This window comes from Paralichthys olivaceus, chromosome 5 (genome assembly GCF_024713975.1).
Source record: "Paralichthys olivaceus isolate ysfri-2021 chromosome 5, ASM2471397v2, whole genome shotgun sequence".
Lineage (NCBI taxonomy): Eukaryota > Metazoa > Chordata > Actinopteri > Pleuronectiformes > Paralichthyidae > Paralichthys > Paralichthys olivaceus.
In genome coordinates, this window is record NC_091097.1 from 3,553,179 (window position 1) to 3,573,965 (window position 20,787).

Genomic DNA, 20,787 nt, shown 5'->3' on the forward strand with positions numbered 1-20,787 from the left:
TTTTGTCTTCAATCTCTTTGCAACAAAGTTCTCCATAATCTAAGATAAGACTTTAGTGCTGTGCTGTTCACGAGGTCTTGGTGGGAATGCGTTACATAATATGTAATGCAACTTTTGCCTGGGAAGCAGCTTACACATATGGCCGACCCCACTTTGTTTTAAATGAGAGCCCTGTTCTTACTTACTTGGATTGAAACCTCTGAGCTCCAGCTTTACTTCTTTTACATTTCATCTCCTCGTGTTAAATAATTCACTGTTTATTATTATTTCATTTAAACCCATTGTTACGTTTTAAAGCATGAAATACGGGATACAGGAAGTATGTGTGGAATGACATATAGTTGTGTTTTACAGCGACTATGGTAAAAGGTCTATAAGTTCATGTCACCTTTTGTTTGCAGGGTCATACCTGGGATCTACATCACTAACCTCAGTGACAGATGGATAACATCTGCCTTGGAAGTGAAGTACACATTGCACCAACTCTGTTTTGTGCATAAATGAAACAGTTATAAGTGAGAAAAATAAGTGTTAATTAAAACTAAACAGAGCCTGTAATAGAGACATTTGGCTCCATTTTGTGCAAAGGGAGGATGTGGAAATGTGTCATCCATCTGTGGCTGATGTCTTGGATTAATATGGTGTAGAAACATCTGATAATCATGTGGCTGTCAAAAACACATGCAAGGGGTCAGGTTTCATACACAGGAGAGAATGTTGTCTGTGCGTCTAATCTGGGAAAAACAATTCCCACCAGGCTGGCAGGAAGCACGGCGATGCAAGAGCAAGTCATTTAACCCTGACATGCTTTTCTGAGTGACCTGACAGAACCTGGAAGAAACGACAACAGGGGTCCCGTCCATTGTTGATCCTATCGTCAAGGGACAGATAAACAGCTAAAAATGTAGTTGAATACATATTCCTATGTCACTGTTGAAGTTAGTGAGTTTGAGTAGAATCCTTTGGTAGAGGTAGCAGTATTTATTAAAAATGTGGTCTCAGTGCAGCAAAATTTGCTATTTTCCTTCAAATTTATGATTTTATAAGGACTGGGCCAGGTCACTGATATGAAGCTGCTGGTACCCCCATACTCCTTTAAATTGGCCATTTACAGCACAGCACACCCGACGGTGCATCGTTGGTCTAGTTGCACTGAGGGTGGTGTTGGTTTATGACAAGTTGTTGGACATTCACAAACATTTGTTATTAATATTTTTCCTCATGGTTGCATTAATGTTTGTGTATCAGTAAGAAAGTATTAATAATAAATACATGTTAGCTGAGCCATGAATTACAAGACATCTGGTGAATTTAAAAGACAATTAACTTTAAAATATAACCCCCCCCAAAAAAATTCTATAAACAAATGAAGTTGCCAGTAAGAGTGTATTTTTTGCTTTTAGCAGTTCCCATTTAAGTTTACAAATTTGAAATGACAGAAACAAACATGTAAGTGACCGACATGTTACAGGACCTGAAAAGATGTTTTCACTTAAAAGTGTTATATCTACAAGCTGTTTCCCAAATATTGGTACTGTCGCCATACTGTGGGGAAGCTGTGGGGTCCAGAAACTCAAAGCTCACCTGCATGAGGCCAGCTTTAGTTTGGTTTGATTTGATTCTTCATGTTTGGTGAGGGACTAAGACTTGGAGTGGTGGACCAGCAACAAGATTCCAGTCACCTGCATGTCTCCGGGGCTGACTGAATTATTTTGCATGACAGTGACCATGCGTGATAAAAGTCACTGTAGCTTTCTGTGAAGAAGCAGATACCTTGGTATAGTAGGGAGGGTGTTTCAACGAACTACAGCAATACCACAAACTAATCCCTAAATGAATTATTGAATCAAGACCTCTTTCAAACAATTTCAACAAAAACTCATTATAATGCTCGTGAATTTGTGATTTATTACAGGGCTGTGATTTAATCCAGTATTAAACAGCATTAGTTTTTGCTATAGATGGTAGTTTGTCTTAAAGCCGGGGCAGAGGCTGTAAAAAAAATCTATTTTGCTCATTGAAATAGTTTCCAATGGGAGTTATTGTGCTTTGGTAAATAATTCAAATTCTATTAGCTGACCTTAAAACTCTATGATGTCTATAATGCCTGACACATTGTTTGACTGTTCATGGAAAAGTTAAGCAAAAGTTACTCACAGGAAAGTTTGTGTGTTATTTAGCTGTTGTAGAGTAGTCCCATTATTTTCACCATAACCTGGCAGTTTACTGATTAATTGTGTTACAATGTCTGTCATATTTGGGTCCTACACAAATGAAAACAAATGGAAGAGAAGAAAATATTCTCAAGAAATGTGAAAAAGAAACTATCAGTTTTTACATCTCCACAACTCAAATGTGTTACATTGTGTGTGCAAATTTAAGATGACCATGTAGCTTTTTTTATATCAGGAAAAAGGTAGAGTCTGGGGGATTTACTTTGCATGTTGGCAGGTGAATATGACTACTAATATAACTACATTTGACAGGAAAGTAAAGAAACATCTAGACATTTAGTCAACTGAAGCCATAAGAAGTTTTAAAAGTTTTGTCAAAGCAAAAGACTCAATTTCTATTTCCCCAAGGCTGATGATTATAGTTTCTATAGCAACTTGTAAATTTTTGGGGTTTATTTTTTTACCACTGAGGACATAGGGGGTGTGTTCTCTATAATATTAGTGGAAGATAAAGGGGAGTATGTACTTATTGATAACAAACAGTGTTGGGATTTTTAAAGGCTGATAATGTTTTCACAATAACAATTAACAGACATTCAGGCACAAAGCTATTATAAATAAAAGATTTGGGAGTGTCCACCTGAATGACATGAATGACATAGGAGCAAAGGGCTAAGAATCTGATAATAGTGTCCCCCGTGGTAACTGTTGTTTACACAACATGACAAGAAACAATGGGACTTAATTTACTACTAAAGATGCACAGCAAGTTCCCATCAAGAATATCTTATTCAAAATACACATCAGTGTATGCATGCTGGGAAATCTGCAATTGAGGACTTTTTTATGGATTTAAACAAACTTTCTGGCAGTATATGGAAATAACAGTATAATAATTTGCCAGTGGAGCAAACTTCAACTCAAAATTCAAGTATACAAACGGAGACGGCTCTTCCTTGTGGCTTTAGTAAGATCCTAATGCGTGCCTCAAAGCGCATGAAGCGTTTTTCATGTTTTAACATTTTCATATTTATAGAGTTTGTTTCTTTTCTCTTCCAATAACATAGTCGATTTATTTATTAATCGATCATCAAACGGTTAAATAGCGTGCGTAAAACAGTCCTGTTTGCTGTGTGGCTGAGTAGAGGTTGGATGAAACAGCAGTCGCATAACTATTCCCTCCAAGGAAGAGGGAGGGTCATGCATTATGAAATCCAGGCTGGGGAGGGTGAGAAAGGAAGATGTTAAGGGGGGCGCCTCTCTTCTGTAACCTCGTCAGACTGCTCGCCTTTACACAGGATTCACTTCTCTGCGCGCGCTGTGTCTCTCTGTCTCCGAGACCGTGCGTAAAAGTAGAGTGGAAAATGAACTCTGTAGTGAAATGGGCGCTCATCCTCTTCGCGCTCGTCTCCATCGTTCTCAACATCGTTCTGCTTGGCATGTCCTCCAGCAGGGCACCCAAATGTCCCGTTGAGCGCGTCCACCCGCTGCAGGCCAAGCACGACGACCGCAGCCTTGTGTTCGCGGACCTCTCCCGGGAGGAGTACTTGCAGGTCCAGCAGTACATGATCCGTCAGAAAGACTTGGACATATCCACCAAACAACTCTCCAATCCATCTGAAAATTTCTTGTTCTTAATAGACCTCTCGATGCCAAAGAAAGCTGACGCGCTGGCTTACATAGACGGCAAAGGTCCAAAGCCAGTGAGGGAGGCGACGGTGGTCGTGTTCCACGGGGCCCAGGGCAACATCAAGGAGTACATTGTGGGGCCTCTTCCTAACCCGACAAAGCACAGAGATGTGACCGTAGAGAAGTACAAAGCGGAGCTGCCCATCAATGCGCGCACGGTCACTATCGGCGAATATGCTTCGCTTTTCAAGTTTTTGGAAGTCGAAGTTTTCTCCCAGCTGGAGAAGCTCCTGAAAGAGAGTTTCAACTCTGACGGAAAGGGGCTGGCGGCGTTCGAGCAGATGCCTCGCGGAGTCCGGTCCGGGGACAGACACACTTGGATCGCCTTCAGCAGGGATATGAGCGGCATATACATCCACCCGGTGGGCTTCGAGGTGCTGGTCAACCACGACAGCGTAAACACGTCCGCCTGGAAGGTCGCGAAGCTGTTTTATAACGGGCAATACTTCGACACGGTGGCAGGGCTTAGACAGAAATATGAGAGTGGCTCCATCAAAAAGATTGTCTACAAGGAGTCCCCTGATTATGGCTCTCTGAAACCCAGGAACAAGACTCCGCAAGTGCCCCCGCTGCAGTTTTACGCAGAGGGGAAGCGCTTCAGTGTGAACCACAACCAGGTCCTGTACCTGGACTGGAGCTTCGCCTTCGGGTTGAGCTCTCTCACGGGCATGCGGGTGTTTGATGTACGGTTCAAGGGTGAGAGGATAGTCTACGAGCTGAGCGTTCAAGAGGCCATGTCGGTGTATGGCTCCGTAACACCGGGGATGATAATCACCAAGTTTTTAGATACAAGCATCGGTATAGGGCGCTTTGCGCACGAACTGGTCCGTGGCGTGGATTGTCCCAACGCAGCCACCTACGTTGACACATATCGCTACATCGATGTCCCAAACCCCGTCAGATTCAGGAATTCGATCTGCATCTTTGAGCACAACATGGGTCAGCCCCTGCGGAGGCACTTCGCGGACTTTTACCACAACAATTATGGAGGGATGGTGAACAGCGCCTTAATCATCAGAACGATCACAGCTATAGGAAACTACGACTACATGTGGGATTTCATCTTCTACCAGAACGGAGCAGTGGAGGCCAAGGTGCATGCCACTGGCTACATCTCCTCCACTTACCTGGTGGACGGCAGTCGGAGACACGGGCACCAGGTGGCGGACAAGGTCCTGGGAAACATCCACACCCACTTCATCAACTTCAAAGTGGACTTGGATGTGTTGGGTGAGAGGCAGTGCCCAGGGCCGAACCAAGCCTTTATGGGGCCCTTAATAGAATTTGATTTGAGGGGCCCCCTTAACCCTAGTGCTGCCAATACTTTATTTTTTTATCAGTGCATGATCATTTTTACATAATATTGTGTTTTGCATAATTACAATTGATATAATATATAAAATAAATTAACTAATTTCAAGCACTATAATCTTACATCTAATGCAGCACTACATCAAAACCTGCTTATCGGCACAGGGCATACAACAGTAGAAAGCTGGTCAAAGACAAAAGGCTGATATTATTTTACGTTAGGGTTTATTAAAATGAAAAGACTTATTGACGTCTTGTCCAGGGTTGAGCTGTAGCCAGGATGATAGAATCACAGAGTTCATGAGTTCAAGGCGTCTAAGGGGCCTTCTTTTGTAATGGTAGTGTAGTGGGATCCTTGTATGTAAGCTTCTCTTTTTGACAGCCACTCATCTCAAAAGCTCTCTTGCTCCTATAGAGTAAATACTAGATGCCCCTTTGTCTGTTGTCAGAAGATGATGCTATAACAAATGCCCAAAATAGATGTGATAAAGGGCAAGCAATGCATTTTCAACCTGGGACCATTATAAATCACAGAGCTTGGCTCCGTGTCCATTGCCTTTTGAGGTGAAACTGATGCAAGAACAGATTTGATCCATGTATTACTGCAAAGTCGAAAAAACAAAGTGGCTTTAAAATGCTCAAAAGAGCTGAGGATGAGGACAACTTCCGAGTTGCTAATACTTCTCTATATAGTTATTCAGTACTTGAAGACAGAAAAATATTATATCAGTACAGCTTTAGATTAATTTACACAATTTAAAAGATATTAACTCGTCACATGGAGCTACAAGAGAATCCAAACCAAACAACTGAATGCAATATTATTACAAATATGTTTGCATTGTTCTTCTGCAGGAGTGAAGAATGTATTCCAGACCAAAGACATGAAGTTTGTAAATGTGTCTCTGCCATGGATGCCTGATCGCTATGCTATGATCCCTCAGCTGGTGGAGAATCAACTCAAAACAGAGACGGTTTGCCTTTATGTTTTTTCACTTCCTTTGTTATTCACTTGGGTTTTAAAGAGGATGAGTTATGAGGAACACCCTGTGACAAAGATCTGGGAGGAAATTCCGCCCTGGAGTAGGGGGCGGGGGGTTCTTGGGTTGGGTCAGTGCGGCCCACTGGGATTTTCCCCAGTGGGCCTCACTGACCTCATAACCGGTACACCAGTGGTGTGGAGACAGCTTGAGGATCCAGAATGTCTCAATGTTATTTTGTCATAATATGCACATGTGTGGAAACCATTATTGAATTTTAAGGAAGTTCTTCCATTATTCTTCAGTACTATTCCTTCTAAAATGAATGGGTTTATTTCAGAAATAATGTTTTCGGAAAATGTGTTATATGACCTTTAAAAACAAACGATGTATGCTTTAATATCCAGGGATTGTAAAAGTAACAAGCTAAAATTATATAAGTAATTCATGCATCAGTTGTATACATTATAATCTTCATACTCACAAATTCATTCCTCAAAATGCAACACAAACTTTACATCAAGACCTTCATGAAGGAGAATTGCTGTATTAGGGCCTGATCTACTAAATGTTGCTCATGTAAATGTGTGCAAACTTGATGTCACCTGCAAGAAACATGCAAGCTGATCTACCAATGCACTGAGGATTGTGTGCAGAGTAACATGCACTGCTCATTCAGTGTGTTTTGCCTTAATATGTAATATCATGCGTTCCTAACTGAGTGCCAAGGAGTAGATGCAAATACTTTGATTCAGCACAGGCATTGTGATTTACTTGAGAACAAATCCTTGGTAAGTAAACTTTGGTTTACTACATCAAGGAACAACTTATTGTGATTAAAGTGGGACTGCTCCTAAAGCTGCTCCTTGCTCTGACCCATCCCCCATCCACGCTCCTAATGCCTACTACGTTCATCCAAGGAATTTTATCTGGTGTTTGCATTCCCGAACAGAAGGCTATCACAATCCAGACCAGAGCAATCCCTCTTTATTTTGAAAAACCTCTGGATGACTCATCTCCTCTGAGAGCAGCTCTTCTCCCCACACCTCTAACACCCTTACAGGGCTGAGTAACCCTTTTTTTGGGCTTAGCACTCTTCCACATTTTACTTTATTTAACTGATTTAGTACTTTGTTCTTACTTCAAACTCACCTGTAAAGCTTTAGTGTTGGTCCCCAGTTGTAAGTCGCCTTGGATAAAAGCGACTGCCAAATGAGTACATATTAATGTGAATGTAGTTTTATGTACAGATGGTTGTGTATTATCACTTATTACTTTATTACTTGTATTACCTTGTTACTTTGTTTTTGTAACAGCAAACAAAGCAACACTTGAATTGTGACCATGGGAATAATGTCCACTGCATGTGACTCTTCCACAGGAGGCAGCTCTGCTTTACAACACCAAGATTCCTCGCTACCTCCATATCGCCAGTGACAAATTGAACGGCTGGGGTCACCAGCGTTCCTACAGGCTGCAAGTGTACAGCTTTGCAGGTGACCACCTTCCAGAGAGCGAGCCTGAGGAGAGGGCCATGTCCTGGGCCAGGTGAGACTGGACAGCTGCAGAGTAACCCTCTCATCCTTAAATGTCCATGACCAAAAATATTTCAGTGTCCCATGATTAAAAGTTAGATAGAAGATACCCACTGGGCTATGACATATTAATGGCAGCAGCCTCAGTTTGGTTTGCATTGATTTAAATTTGTTATATTAACTATTCTATTGAAAGATCACAGTCATCATTTGGTCTGGGAAGTAACAATTGAAGGATGAGCTCCCCTGTGGACAGGGAAGGCTTGGAGACAGAGGGTGTGCTTGTGTTTCAATGTGGACTCAAAGCACAAAGCACTTTGGAAGAGATTGGTGATGTTTGGATATAAACACTGTATGTTAGAAACATCTTCTGTCCACCTCTGCTCCAGGCGTGTCTGTTAAAACACGGACTCTGAAACTACTTAACCCACTGCAATTAGTTATACAAACATTAAACACTAAAAATGCAACCAGAAATACACTGACGCAGACGTGCACTCGAGCTGAACGTGCAGCCCCTAGCAGTGCCTGATCTCGAATTACCAGCTTTAACCAACTTAAATAACTGTTAACACAAAGTACACAACTCACAAGTCTCAAGACAGCAGTATCTGGCTTACAGTCTCTCTCTTCTCTGTCTCTCTGTTCCTCTCCATTGCCTGTCCCTCCATATTTATCCTCCGTCACACACAGCTTGTTCTCATTGCGCTCCTCTCGTGAATGCACGTTCCCGCTACAGGTGTGCAGCTTGTGCTCCCACCAACGCACTGCACGCACCCTCGGCGATGTGCTGCTGATAGGAAGCCGTTGTACAGAACATACACCGCCAGATGGAAGCCTGTATGTTTGAAATGTTATAATAATTTCAGACCACTGTACGTTTTAATATCAACATTTATTTTTAAAAACGCTGACGCCTGCAACATATTCTCATGAAACAATTTGTATAATCCTATGAAAATGCTCAGCAGTATGAACAGCCAGTGCAAACATCTGCAGCGACATTCTCAAACAAAATGTTGGAGATCAACATTTGCAAATTTGGCTTGATATTGTGGTTCAGACTTGACTTCTGCAGCTCCATGCCGTCACATTTTAATTTTGAACCTTAGGTCCAGATGTTGAGCTAAGACATCCACTCTTTCCCCTCCTCTTGTTTGGGTTATTCCAAAATTTTGTTCCTAATCCACTTATAACCTTTAAATAAAATAAGAAAACAGTCTTCCTCACAAATGAAATTTAAATGTATAAGTATTAAAACACAGCCTTCCTTAATTTAATGTACTCGTGAATTTTGCTGTGGTCTGTTAAGATGTGTAGCTTTGCAGTGTAATATGTTAGTAGATGTTAAATGCTGCTGTTTAACTGACATTGCTCCTCTCTTATGCTACAGATAAAAACTAACAACAATCACTTGGCAGAAACGTAAACAGCAATACCAGTAAAATCCCCAAATAGACCATAAATGGATTGTCTTTGGGCACGGTGACTTGAGACATCATCTTGGACTATGGGAAGTTATATTGGACAATTTTTGCAGTTTTTTTACATTATTAATCAGGATCAACAGATTCATATTCTACTCTGTTCTGTAATTGAATACATATCGCGAAAAGCAGTAAAAACAAAAGCAGTTGACACACCAAATGTCACCAGTAAACATGTTTGCTGTTTTATGCTTTAGTTCCATCCCATGCACTCTCAGTATAAGGTCATATAATGCTGACGCCATTAGTGCAACAGACCCAGGAGGATTGTGACAAATGTAAGGAAATTCAGTTTGCTGTTGTCCTGTAGTGACCACTTTATCTGCACCTCCTCTGTCTGTCTCCAGGTATAAGGTTGCCATTACCAAGCATAAGGACTCAGAGCAGACCAGCAGCAGTCTGTACAGTCAAAACAACATCTGGAGTCCAGTTGTCGACTTCAGCAAATACATTGAAGACAACGAAAGCATTGAAAATGAGGTGTATTTATATGGAATCTATATGTAAAACTTACAACAGACTACAAAAAAAATGTAAACCTTAAATCTGACAACAAAGCTAAAGGAATTTGTGTGACGTTTGTGTCTGCAGGACCTGGTTGCCTGGGTGACCGCGGGTTTCCTCCATATCCCACATGCAGAGGACATCCCCAATACGGTAACTGTTGGTAATGGGGGTGGGGTCCTGCTGCGGCCCCACAACTACTTTGATAAGGATCCATCCATAGACTCTCCTGATGGAGTGTATTTTGAACCCGGTAGCGAAGATAGCTGTGACACCAACAGGATGGCTTGCCTTGTTCAGGAGCCATGCAGCCCCGTGCTAGAGCCCTTCACTTACCATGGCTTTGATGGAGTCATGAAGTTTGAAGATTGAGCCTGATTTATTGACCACTGTTAGGTTATAGCTTCCAAGACTTGGGGATTTCAGAGATGGGTTGATTTAGTAATCTATGCATGAAGTAAAGTATGTGCCGTGTTTATAGAGGCAAATTGGGATGTTCAGTTATTTGTACTTCATGTGTTTTCAATCTGCACTGTAGGCAAGTAATTGAGTAAATTAATTTGCCATAATTTTGGATAATATGCTTTATCTGGGTGTGAGAATATTGATACCACACTCATACCTGGATGTCAGAGCTGGAATCTGGATGTGGTTAGCCTAGCATGGAGACTGGAAGCAGGAAGAAAACAGCAAGCCTGGCTCTGTCCAAAATGAATAGGGATACACATAAAACTTCAGAAAAATCTAATAAATCAAAACACAATTTTTGTACTTTAATAACCAATCAACACTGCCCTGCACTACCAGCACTACCAGTGTTTTGGAAACTATGGTTTCCCCCATTGTTAATGTTCACTTCTGCTGGAGGCACAACATTGACAACAAAACATTCATTTAAGGTCCAGTGTGTAAGATGTAGGTGAAGGGGAGCTATAGAATAATCCTTATGATGTTTTCACTAGTTTGTTTCATCTAAATTGCATGAATTGTAGTTTTCTTTACCCTAAAAAAGGCCCTTTATATTGAAATACTTTATATTGAGGGGACCCTCTCTACGGAGGCCGCCATGTTTTTTACATTAGTCCAGACTGGACAAACTAAAATCTTTTGAGTTTTTATGACAATCAAAGGCTACCACAGTTTCTTTTTCATGTTTGGAAGGAGAGGGTGAGGTGAGGGGTCTTCAACACTAGATATCACAAAATTCTACACACTGTACCTTAATACTGAAGAAGTAGAATGTTTCCAAACCTTTCTTGGAACTTTACTGCTTAGTCATAATGTAACTTTCATTATGGCTGGCTTGCTTAAGTGCCAGTTACAGTATAGCATTTCTCAAACCTGCACCGAGCTCTGGATAATATCCTGAAATTATCCAGAGAGGCTGTATGTGATAACACAACGACTCTGAATATTCTCCAGTTTCTCTTGCCGGCCCCTGAGTAAAAACTCCAGATAATGTCTGAACGAGCCCTAGACCCCCCCTGGATTATTCTCCGGACATTGTTTATAGTCTGTGTATCGCTTATGTTTCATGTAATACTTCAATGGAGTAAGAGCTTGAAAATAGTGCAGCTCCATTTACCTCATCAAGAATCAGGTTTGAGATTGAGTCATGTCACCAAAATCGGAATTTTCTGCTTTATGCTGTATGTTTTGTCCCTGTACTGTGCTCACAGAGCATATAGTATTAACAGACCATTGCTCAGTGAGCGTTAGAGGTGCTGTTGGTGATTTTTTGTAGTTTGAACAGAAGCAGACTTCCCTGCCCTCCTGTCTTCATCCTACACTAGCTAACCAGGTTCTGACTCCACCGCTGTACTCAACAAAAAATACCTGAAATCCATATAGAGCTTTTCTCTTACTGTTGCAACTAAAATAAGTGCTTTTCCCAAAATGGCTAGGTGATTGATGAATTCATGGCCAAAAGACAGAAAAGAGTTGTATAGCTCACAATACATGCACATGTCTTTGAGTGATTATGTAGAAATATTGAAGTTAAAGGTGAAGATGACACTGCTTGGGAAACCAAAAGTAGTATACACCTGAAAGAAAGAAAAAGCCAAGCCCTTTGCTTCAGACCTCCACCAAAAACACATAAAGTGAGAGATTTGGGAAGAGGAGCACAGAATCACCAACTCTGTACCCATGACTCATTTAAGGCAAAGGCATAATGGATGGAAACTAGTTTGAGCCATAATGTGTTTTTCCTGCCTGTCATCATAAAAGACTCTAGTCACATGAAATGAGTGAACAGGAGAAGTAGGCAAAAAGATGACAGGTAAGCCGTCCAATGATGTCATTCAGGATGAAAAAAATTATTTGGGAGGGCTGGTCATGGTCACCACACAAAATCACCAATGAAAATATAAGTTGGACTTATAAAAGTAGAAGGGGACTAGTTTGAAAAATAAATAGGACTGTCGGGTAACAATCAGGGTGAAGGAAAATTGCATGTTAAGTGTCATTGTTGACAAGAATCATAGCAACTGCAAAGAAAACAAAGCAGCAGAGTGTAACACTCTTCTGAGAGATGGACAAATCAGAGCTGAAATAAAAGACAAGTTGTAAGAGACACTAACAGGGCTGGTAAGAATAAAATTGACTTATTCAACCCATGCGGCTGTCCACCAGGATTTTTCCCAGTATGCCTGATAGCCTGCACATCAATGAGGGTACTGTATAGATCACTTCCTGTAGGTTTTCAAAAGTAAGTCGGAGGCAGCTGAGAAAAAAAAAATGTATACCTTTAGCCGACATGATAAATTACATTTGGGTCATGAAAGCTTCAGTATGCAGGATTTGTTATATGTTATGGGGACATTACATTTTGTAATGAAATAAAAAAAACCTCTCCTCACCCTTCCAAATGTGCTGGTGAACCTACAGTGGCCTTCGGGTAACATGAAACCTTGAACGGCCTTATGGAGCCAGTGTTTGAATTGATGCTCTGGGTTACTGTAGAGTCATGTAGACATAAAGGGCTCATTTTAAAGTGATAAAATCCTAATTATTCCTAGTTTGACATTATTATATTATATTATATTTTAAAATATAATTTTCTGCATCTACATCCTGCATAAACCTACACAATGGACCATGCATTGTATGTTTAACTTTCAAATAGATGTAGTCCTACAGCCCATAGGTGCTGCTGATAGTGTTACACCCCTCCCCTTGATATCTACACTGATCTCATACATAACTTCCATTTGTCCTGGTGCTAAACTACAGTGTACACATTGTAATCCGACACCGTACACTTCAATGGCTCCAGGCTTTTACTACTGACTGATGTTTTATGCACTCTGTGTTTTTTCTACTGTTTTCTGGGTTATTGTGTGTTGTTGTATCTTCTCTAAATAAAGGCCAATTTGTACTTTTATTTACTCTTTTAATGTTCAGTGGCTAAATTCAGTCAAGATGCTGAAAATACACACACGCACACACACACTTCCTCATGGTTTTGAAACCAGCTGAAAATTGAAACCAGACTAGTGAAGTGAAATTCCTTTCTCTCTCTCTCTCTCTCTCTCTCTCTCTCTCTCTCTCTCACACACACATACTCTCACAAACACACACACACACACACACACAGTAAGACATACTATACCTTAGCCTCTTTTCTCAGTCCATGAACTTCATGGGAACGGAGTCAGCGGATCTGATATGAGTGCATGAGATCCATTGATTGTGTGTGTGTGTTTGTGTTTCTGTTAAAGCTTTCAGTTTCCTCTGTGCCTTAGCTGAAAGCAATGACAGGATGTGAACCGCAACTGTGCCTCAAAGATAAAGTGAGGCCAAACTTAGATGGATTTATACTGAGAAACAAAACTTACTTTGATTCAGTGGGTTACAGTGTCATACCTAATGGACTTTGTTGACAAATGAACATCTTTATTTCATTAGTTTCTTTGTCTTAAATATTACAATACAACTCCAAGAAGTGTCTGGGTGGACAGCCAGCAGGTGTGTGTTCTCTGTGTGTTTTAACTGCAGCACATTTAACATACACTATTGGAGCTGGATTTACTACGGCTGCTGGCACCAGGTTAATTGGAGAATCTTCATTGAGTGTGGGTGTAAGTGTGATTATGAATGGTTGTCTCCTTTGATGAATCAGAACATTATTACATACTGTAAAAGAAACTCACTCACTCACTTACCCACACACCTCACCAGGGACACGCACAGACAATTTGGGGGGCAGGGGCTCAAGCGAGAAAAAGGGCACTTATATTTATTTATAATAAAAAATTGAAAACTATAGCAGCACATCTCTGACTTACTTTTCTATACCATCACACAATTGTTAAATACTCAACAGTTCACATAGAGACAATGGTCTTCTTTAGTACTCACTAGGTTTATCACGCTTATACACAACACTGGTGTTTCATTTGAAGCTGACATTCCACGACCTTGCCGCTCTGATGGGGCGCTGCTGCTGGTGCTGTAGCTGCAGGTGGCTGCAGCCTATCCAAGGCATTTGACCAGGTTGAGCCCCGTTACCTTTGGGAAGCCCCGAACTTATCGCCAAGATTAAGGTTCTACATGAAGACATTGAGAGTGTACTTAAAATAAAGGGTGGTTTGTGTAAACCTTTTGAATTGACTTGGGGTTGTATACAAGGCTGCTCGATGTCTGGTATGCTCTATGCACTTTGAATTGAACAAATGTTGCACAATGTTCGTTCTTTTGTTGATTGTCTGTTTTGACCTGGTTTTAACAGACATTTTAGTTTTTCTGCTTATGCAGATGGTATTGTTGTTTTTATTAAAAACAAAGAAGACATAATCAGGTTAGAAAAATTGTTGAAGCCTTTAGAATGATCTCAGCTGCTAAAGTGAACACCTTTGCTGATGTGTAAAACTGCTGCAGCTACAGATCTGCACACGATAAATGGAAAAACTCTGTATAAACAGTGTTCAAGCTGTACACAAAATGAAGCTGAGCGGGAGAAAGGACACTATTTGGACTGAGGGTGCAGGATAACTGTAAACCATTATGAAGGCTATTTTATAAACCACCATTACAGTAAATAAGAGGTCAGGTGATCTGCAGTGCTGAATCCTGCAGGGGGCGCTGGTGGTCAACAGTCTTCTTTCAAAAATCAATCCCACCATGTCCATTGAATTTCCTTTCTGCCAAGAACCAGAAACAATTTGTCATGTTTTCTTGGACTGTGAAAGACTTGAGTCTCTTTTTAAAACCCTAAAAACTGTGTTTTTAAACTGCATTGAGACTTGGTCTGAAACTGCTTTTATCTTTGGTGCTGATTATATAAAAGACAATTCAAAGAAGTGGTGAAAAAGAGTTTCTGTCTCTGTGGTGTTTCACCAAAACTGTTTGCATTGTTGTTGATGGGCGGCTGTTTTTTAAACTCTGTATTCATGTGAGACGTTTTAAAACCTTTTGTCTCTGTATGATTTGAAAATTATATGTCATGTTTGAGATTGTCGTGATTTATTAGAAAAGAGATGTGGTTTTAAAAATCAAATCTCTCTCTCTCTATTTCTATCTCACTCCCTGAGTCTTTCTATCTCTCTATCTCAAACTGGCACCAAGCATCAGACACACATTCAATATTTCTCAAAAGAAAGGTTCTAGTTATTATTATTATATAAAGTCATGAATTAATCTAAAAGATAACTGCAAATATTAAGATTATTAAGATTTTAATTAAAAATAAATCATCTCTGTTCATACCCAGTGTGTGCAGCTTTTAAAGAAAGTTAGTAAAATCATCAGCTTGATTTATGTATTATGTCTTAAAATATGGTCACTTCTTCATCTACAGTACACTTATGAGCATTGTATTGTTTCATTTTGAAAACACAATTCAAACATTATGAGTAATTTGAAAAGAGTAAGTAAAAGCCTTGTTTAATAACCACAACATAATCTAACTGGAGTCAGAGGTTATAAAACCCGGAGTTGTGTCTATAGAACCAGGGTAGAAGTGTTAGAGCTACTCTGATTCATAAAAAAAACACACAAAAATTCGGAGGCTGCTGTTTACAAGATGCATCTGCTGATGACAACCAGGCCTCGCAGGAAAGAGATCCCAGAAGATTAACGATCAAGCATTGTTGATTTGCATAGCTGAAAACTGGAAAGGATTACAAAGTCATCTCAAAGACTTTACAATATTCATCAGTCCTCAGTTCCACAAAATGTCTATACAAGGAGACGGTTTACTACTCTGGCAATTTAGTGGGCACCAGACTGTGGATGAGACACAGAAAATCAGTGAGGTAGAAAACAAGTGGAGAGCAACAGCTGAAGGCGTATAGAAATCACTGGAGCTGGTTACATGTTTGGCGTAGCAAAAGCACTTGAAAGCATCACCAGTTAAATGTACACCCCCCAAACGTCTGAATACAAAAACAGAACTTACACAGAGTACATGACAACTTAATAATAGAAATAAAAGCACCTAAAGTCTTTAGCTGCCTAGTGGGGTTCTGGCTCTAACTAAAAAATGTGCTGATTGTGAAAGATGGATCTCAGCCCAGCAGACTCTGAATAAGCAGGTCAGCCAAGGATCCACTGGATATAGCTGCTCCTTCTGATGCCCAAACACTGGGAGTACACAGCAGGCTACATTAATTTGTGTTATTTTGCGACAAGCCCAGATTTAACAATTGTAAACATTTAAAGAAAAGTTTATTTTGAGGCTAAAAGGTTAGAATTTGGGTAAGTGTGTATGAATTATAACCGCAAAACTTGATAAAAGCAGTTAGATGCGGTTCACTTGTTGGTCAGCCAGTTCTCAGTTAACTTAACTGTCTTTCTTCAGCTCAGCAGTGTGGGATGAGAAAGACAGAAAACAACAGTGACATTTTTCCCACTCATGCTACTACATTATGGAGAAGCCATCCCATCGGTGATCATGTGTCCATCTCACCAACTGTAATACGCTGACATGTCCTTGTGCAGGTTATAGCTTATGCATGACTGTCTAATAGCTGGGTTCACCTTACTCACGGGGTCATACTGCAAGTTTCTGTAGATCAAATGAATATGTCCTACACTGGTAGAATGTAACTACAGTTATTTAGTTAAGTGCCCTACTTAAAAATTATTTTACTTGAGGAAATAAAGTTTTACTCGCTTACATTGCATATATTCTATTCCTTTCGATGAAATCAGAGATTCCTAAAGTGTTCTACTTGTGACAGAATGTTGCAGTTGTTCACAGTGCACTAAAAAAAGATGGCCCCCTTGAGGGGAAACATTTTGTGCACATTGGTCTTGTGTGTTCTATACACGTAAAGGTAAAGGGAGCTTCTCTTCCCCACAGAAGAAGAGCAACAGCGATGGACAGTATAAGGAAAGTGATGTGTTTTCTCAACATTACAGCATCTAATTTAGTCAAGAAATAACTCAAATTAAAATGATGACCTGAGCTCAGTATGTTGTGTCCCTTTTAACATTCTCATCTGGTTTCATTTAGACTGAGGTTTTACCCTCAAAGATTTGTTATTTCACAAAAGGTTGTGTCTTGTTTTACTTTATTCTTCTCTCAATTACTATTCTCATAAGCCTGAATCCCCAAGTTAGTAACTGCTTTGATACTTAGTAATAATATTCATTCTGTTTACTGATGTAAGAACTGTTTTAACTTTGAGTCCTGACTTAACTTATCTGCTTTTTGTATTGTCAGAGATGGACACATAGACAGATACACAAGTGTCATCACTCTTTTATCTGTTGGAAAGAATATGCTGACCCCTAGTGTTGAAAATATAAACTGCAAGAAAACTTAATCTAATACCAGCTGAATATACAGTATATTGTAGCGGGGGAACTGTGAGTATTCTCCTGTTATGAGATCCTCTCTGAAAAAATGGGTGGAGTTGGATCAGACGACATTACCTCAGAATTGATTTTATTTCCAAGAAAAATTGGGACCTTGTGGATCGGAGTCGAATAAATTTGGGAAAATCAAGGCGATAACCAGGATAAAAGATGCTGTTCCCCATGGTCAGCATTTTATTTCATAAGAGTAATCATATGTCACAGTGGAAGCCTATTAGTATTCTAATTAATATTATTCCTCTTATTAAAGCTGGTTCTTATTAAAATGTATTGTATTGTTTTTGACAGTATGCTAATGTTTATCAATGCTCAGTCAGCACGAATAAACTTGGTAAGAAAGTGCTACACTAGTAGTCATACACATAGAATGTACTATTATGTCAATTCTTAAACGTTACCACTATACATACAAGAACATTTTTACATTGAACTACTTGTGGACTCTCATTAGGCTCTGTTCTTACTGTATAGTAAGAGTCACCTCTCTACTTGAACTAATGCTATAATTTATATTAGATACGGTAGATATTATACCATGTCAAAGTGCATTACCACCATCCACTGGATCTTGGCAATCAACGCCAAGGTACATTACCGCCATCTGCTATCGCATAGACACATGCAGTTTTTTTTAAGCTAATGTACTTACATAATTTTACTGTTCTCATGGTTGAATGCACTTATTGTCAATAACTTTGGATAAAAGCTTCAGCTAAATGTAATATAATGTAATATAAATACTATGTTAGTGCACTGATCCTTGAGTTACTACTGTGATTCTTCTGTTTGTTTGTTTTGGCAGGTGGCAACCAATATCAAAGTGCATCACCAATAGATCAAAAGACTCTGTGCCCTTTGATGTTGGTCACATAGGCCAAGGCTTCTTCTGATCATAGTGACAATTTAATGCATAATATTAAATGTCCTTTGATATTTTATTTTTGATTTTGTATGTGTACAGCTGTAATCCACCATTGGAGATACATTAGCTAAAGATTTTGTCAAGACTTCTAATGTCACAGAGCTCCATGGCGCCCACACCTATGATGAACAAAGTCCTGCAGAAAGGCCCAAAACCACCAACAAGCAGATACTCCAATGCCAATACTAATTGCCAAAGGAGTATTCAACACAATCCCACAGAAATGTCCAATTCTGGAATCCAATGCAGGGATGCTTCAATGAAATCCTGCAATGATACATCTGCTAAGTATAAGAGGTCTTGGATTAGGCCAGCTTCTACTTTTTGTACTGTGCAGACCATGGTAACAAAATTAGCAGATGGAGACGTAAAAAGACAGATCGATAGCATGATTAAGGTCGCTGCAGTTGCCAAGGATAATAATGCCCAGATCCAGGCGAAAACACTGATCCAGGCGAAGTTGTTAGAGAGGGACAAGCATTTAGATAAAATTATGAATGTGGCAATACAGAAGACCAAAGAGGTTGAGGAAAAGAATGAGAAAATTCGGAAACAACATGTGGACAAGATAAAGCAAAACAATTACGAGCACATACTGCAACATCAGATAAATAAGGACCTGCAAGAAACCAAGTTCCAACTAGAGAACGATAAGCATCAAGAGATTTATGACAGAATGAAGCAGGAAGATCTCAATGTTGTGAAGGAGAAGATGAAGAAGAAGCAGCGTTTAGGAGAGGAAATGAGGCAAATCATTAAAGAGAAGATGGAGGCCAAGGAGCGAAGTAAAGAGGCGGAGAAGCTCGCTGACATGAAAATAGTTTCCCAAGGGATGGAGAACTTGAAGCAACTATCAAAGAGGGCTGCACCTAATCCAAAGCTGATAGAATTGAGCAAGAAACAAGATTTGGTGTTTGCCAAACTGGAAGCCCATAATAAGCAAAATTATTTAAAGTTAAAGGAGCAGGAACTTAGCCTCAAAAGAGCTGAAGAAACTAAAGAGAGAGAATTGATCATGAAGCAGAAAGATTTGGCTGAAAAGCGAGCCCATTCCAATGCAATGTTGAGGGCATGTTTATCAGCACAGGTTCTTTTTAAAAGCCAACTCAAGAAAACGCAGGCTGACCAGGAGAGGGCTAAAGATAAGAGGTACATTAAGGCTGATCAGGAGGAATTCATCAAGATGAAGAAGAAGAAGCTGAATGAGGAAAATCTGCGTAATTTAGACATCCTCAAACAACAGATGATGAATCGTCAGCTCTTAGCCAATGCTAGGTGCAGAAAGCAATCAGAGGAGGCCAAACAGTTCATAGAAAGAGAGCAGGAGAGCTTAATGCACCTTAATGAGTACAAAGAGAAGGTGTTGATGGACGCCAGGGCTTCAGGGGTCCCTGAAGAGCAGTTAATTGTTTTCAATAGAAACGCAACTTCCCTCATAAAGAAAGAAAACCATTGCCTGAACCTATCTAGAGGAAATCATGAAGTCACCAGGAATATCCTAAGGCCAACCTACTTCCCAACATCTAATCTAACTTCATTAGATGGAAGATTAGATGGAAGATCTGGTACTAGAAGGAAGTGAATTGGATCTCTGCTGGGCCGGCTGAGTGGTGTAGAGTGGTCGTCATCTATCATGAGGTCTGTGGTTTGTTCAGTCTGCCCCATTCAGATACTGATCCCAAAACTGCTCCTTCTCATAGAGAAAGTGCTGCACATACAGTAGATTGGCCATATGGGTAAATGGCAAAAACAGATCTTTGAATGGTCAAGACTAGAAGGACGCTATATAAACACAGACCATTTACCAATCTCACATATGAAGATATCACAATTATCGACCTGCAAAAGAAGTACCTCTGCATTTGCCACCCATTAGCTCCACTTGGGCTCTGAAGCATCACACAACTGCTACCCAGTCATCTGAGCATCCCCATCTCTACCTTGAGGACATCTCTCTATGCCTGTTTCTGTCTCTCCCCTCCATTTAATTTAATTAAATAGATCGCCTTGAGGTAATGCATGTTCAGATGTGTGTGAGTTTACTCCAGGTGCTCTGGTTTCTCACACAATTAAATAAATAATATTTAAAGCACTTTTCTTGTCTTGATGACCATGGTTACACACTCACAGCATTTCTGGTTTCATGTTATATGTCACTTCCTGTTTTACTGTGACACTCACGCTTGTCTCTGTTCTCTTTTATTAACGTCACACCCACGCGGAAGGGGTCAAACCACCAAATCTCAAGCAAAAAAGTACACGATATTTTTGAATAACTTTTTTTCTGAAAGTCGTAGAGACTCGGGCATTTCACACTTAGCAAAGGGGAGACAGCCACGCACCCACACCAAATTTCAGCCC

General features: G+C 40.1%; 1 protein-coding gene across 1 annotated transcript; it reads left to right on the plus strand.

The window, feature by feature from the left end:
* The first annotated feature begins 3,406 nt into the window (after positions 1-3,406).
* Positions 3,407-20,518, plus strand: aoc2 (amine oxidase copper containing 2). The gene is made up of 5 exons (XM_020108649.2): positions 3,407-5,093; positions 6,030-6,148; positions 7,536-7,702; positions 9,524-9,656; positions 9,768-20,518. Exons 1-5 carry the CDS (start codon positions 3,416-3,418, stop codon positions 10,050-10,052), a joined length of 2,382 nt encoding a protein of 793 aa, XP_019964208.2. The 5' UTR covers positions 3,407-3,415; the 3' UTR covers positions 10,053-20,518.
* Positions 20,519-20,787: the final 269 nt, after the last annotated feature.

Excerpts from the sequence above, each read along its gene's own strand:
- aoc2 (XM_020108649.2), top strand. The coding sequence starts at position 3,416 with ATGTTAAGGGGGGCGCCTCTCTTCTGTAACCTCGTCAGACTGCTCGCC. Across the intron at positions 5,094-6,029 it reads AGTGGACTTGGATGTGTTGG|GAGTGAAGAATGTATTCCAG; the intron begins GTGAGAGGCAGT and ends GTTCTTCTGCAG. Across the intron at positions 7,703-9,523 it reads AGGGCCATGTCCTGGGCCAG|GTATAAGGTTGCCATTACCA; the intron begins GTGAGACTGGAC and ends GTCTGTCTCCAG.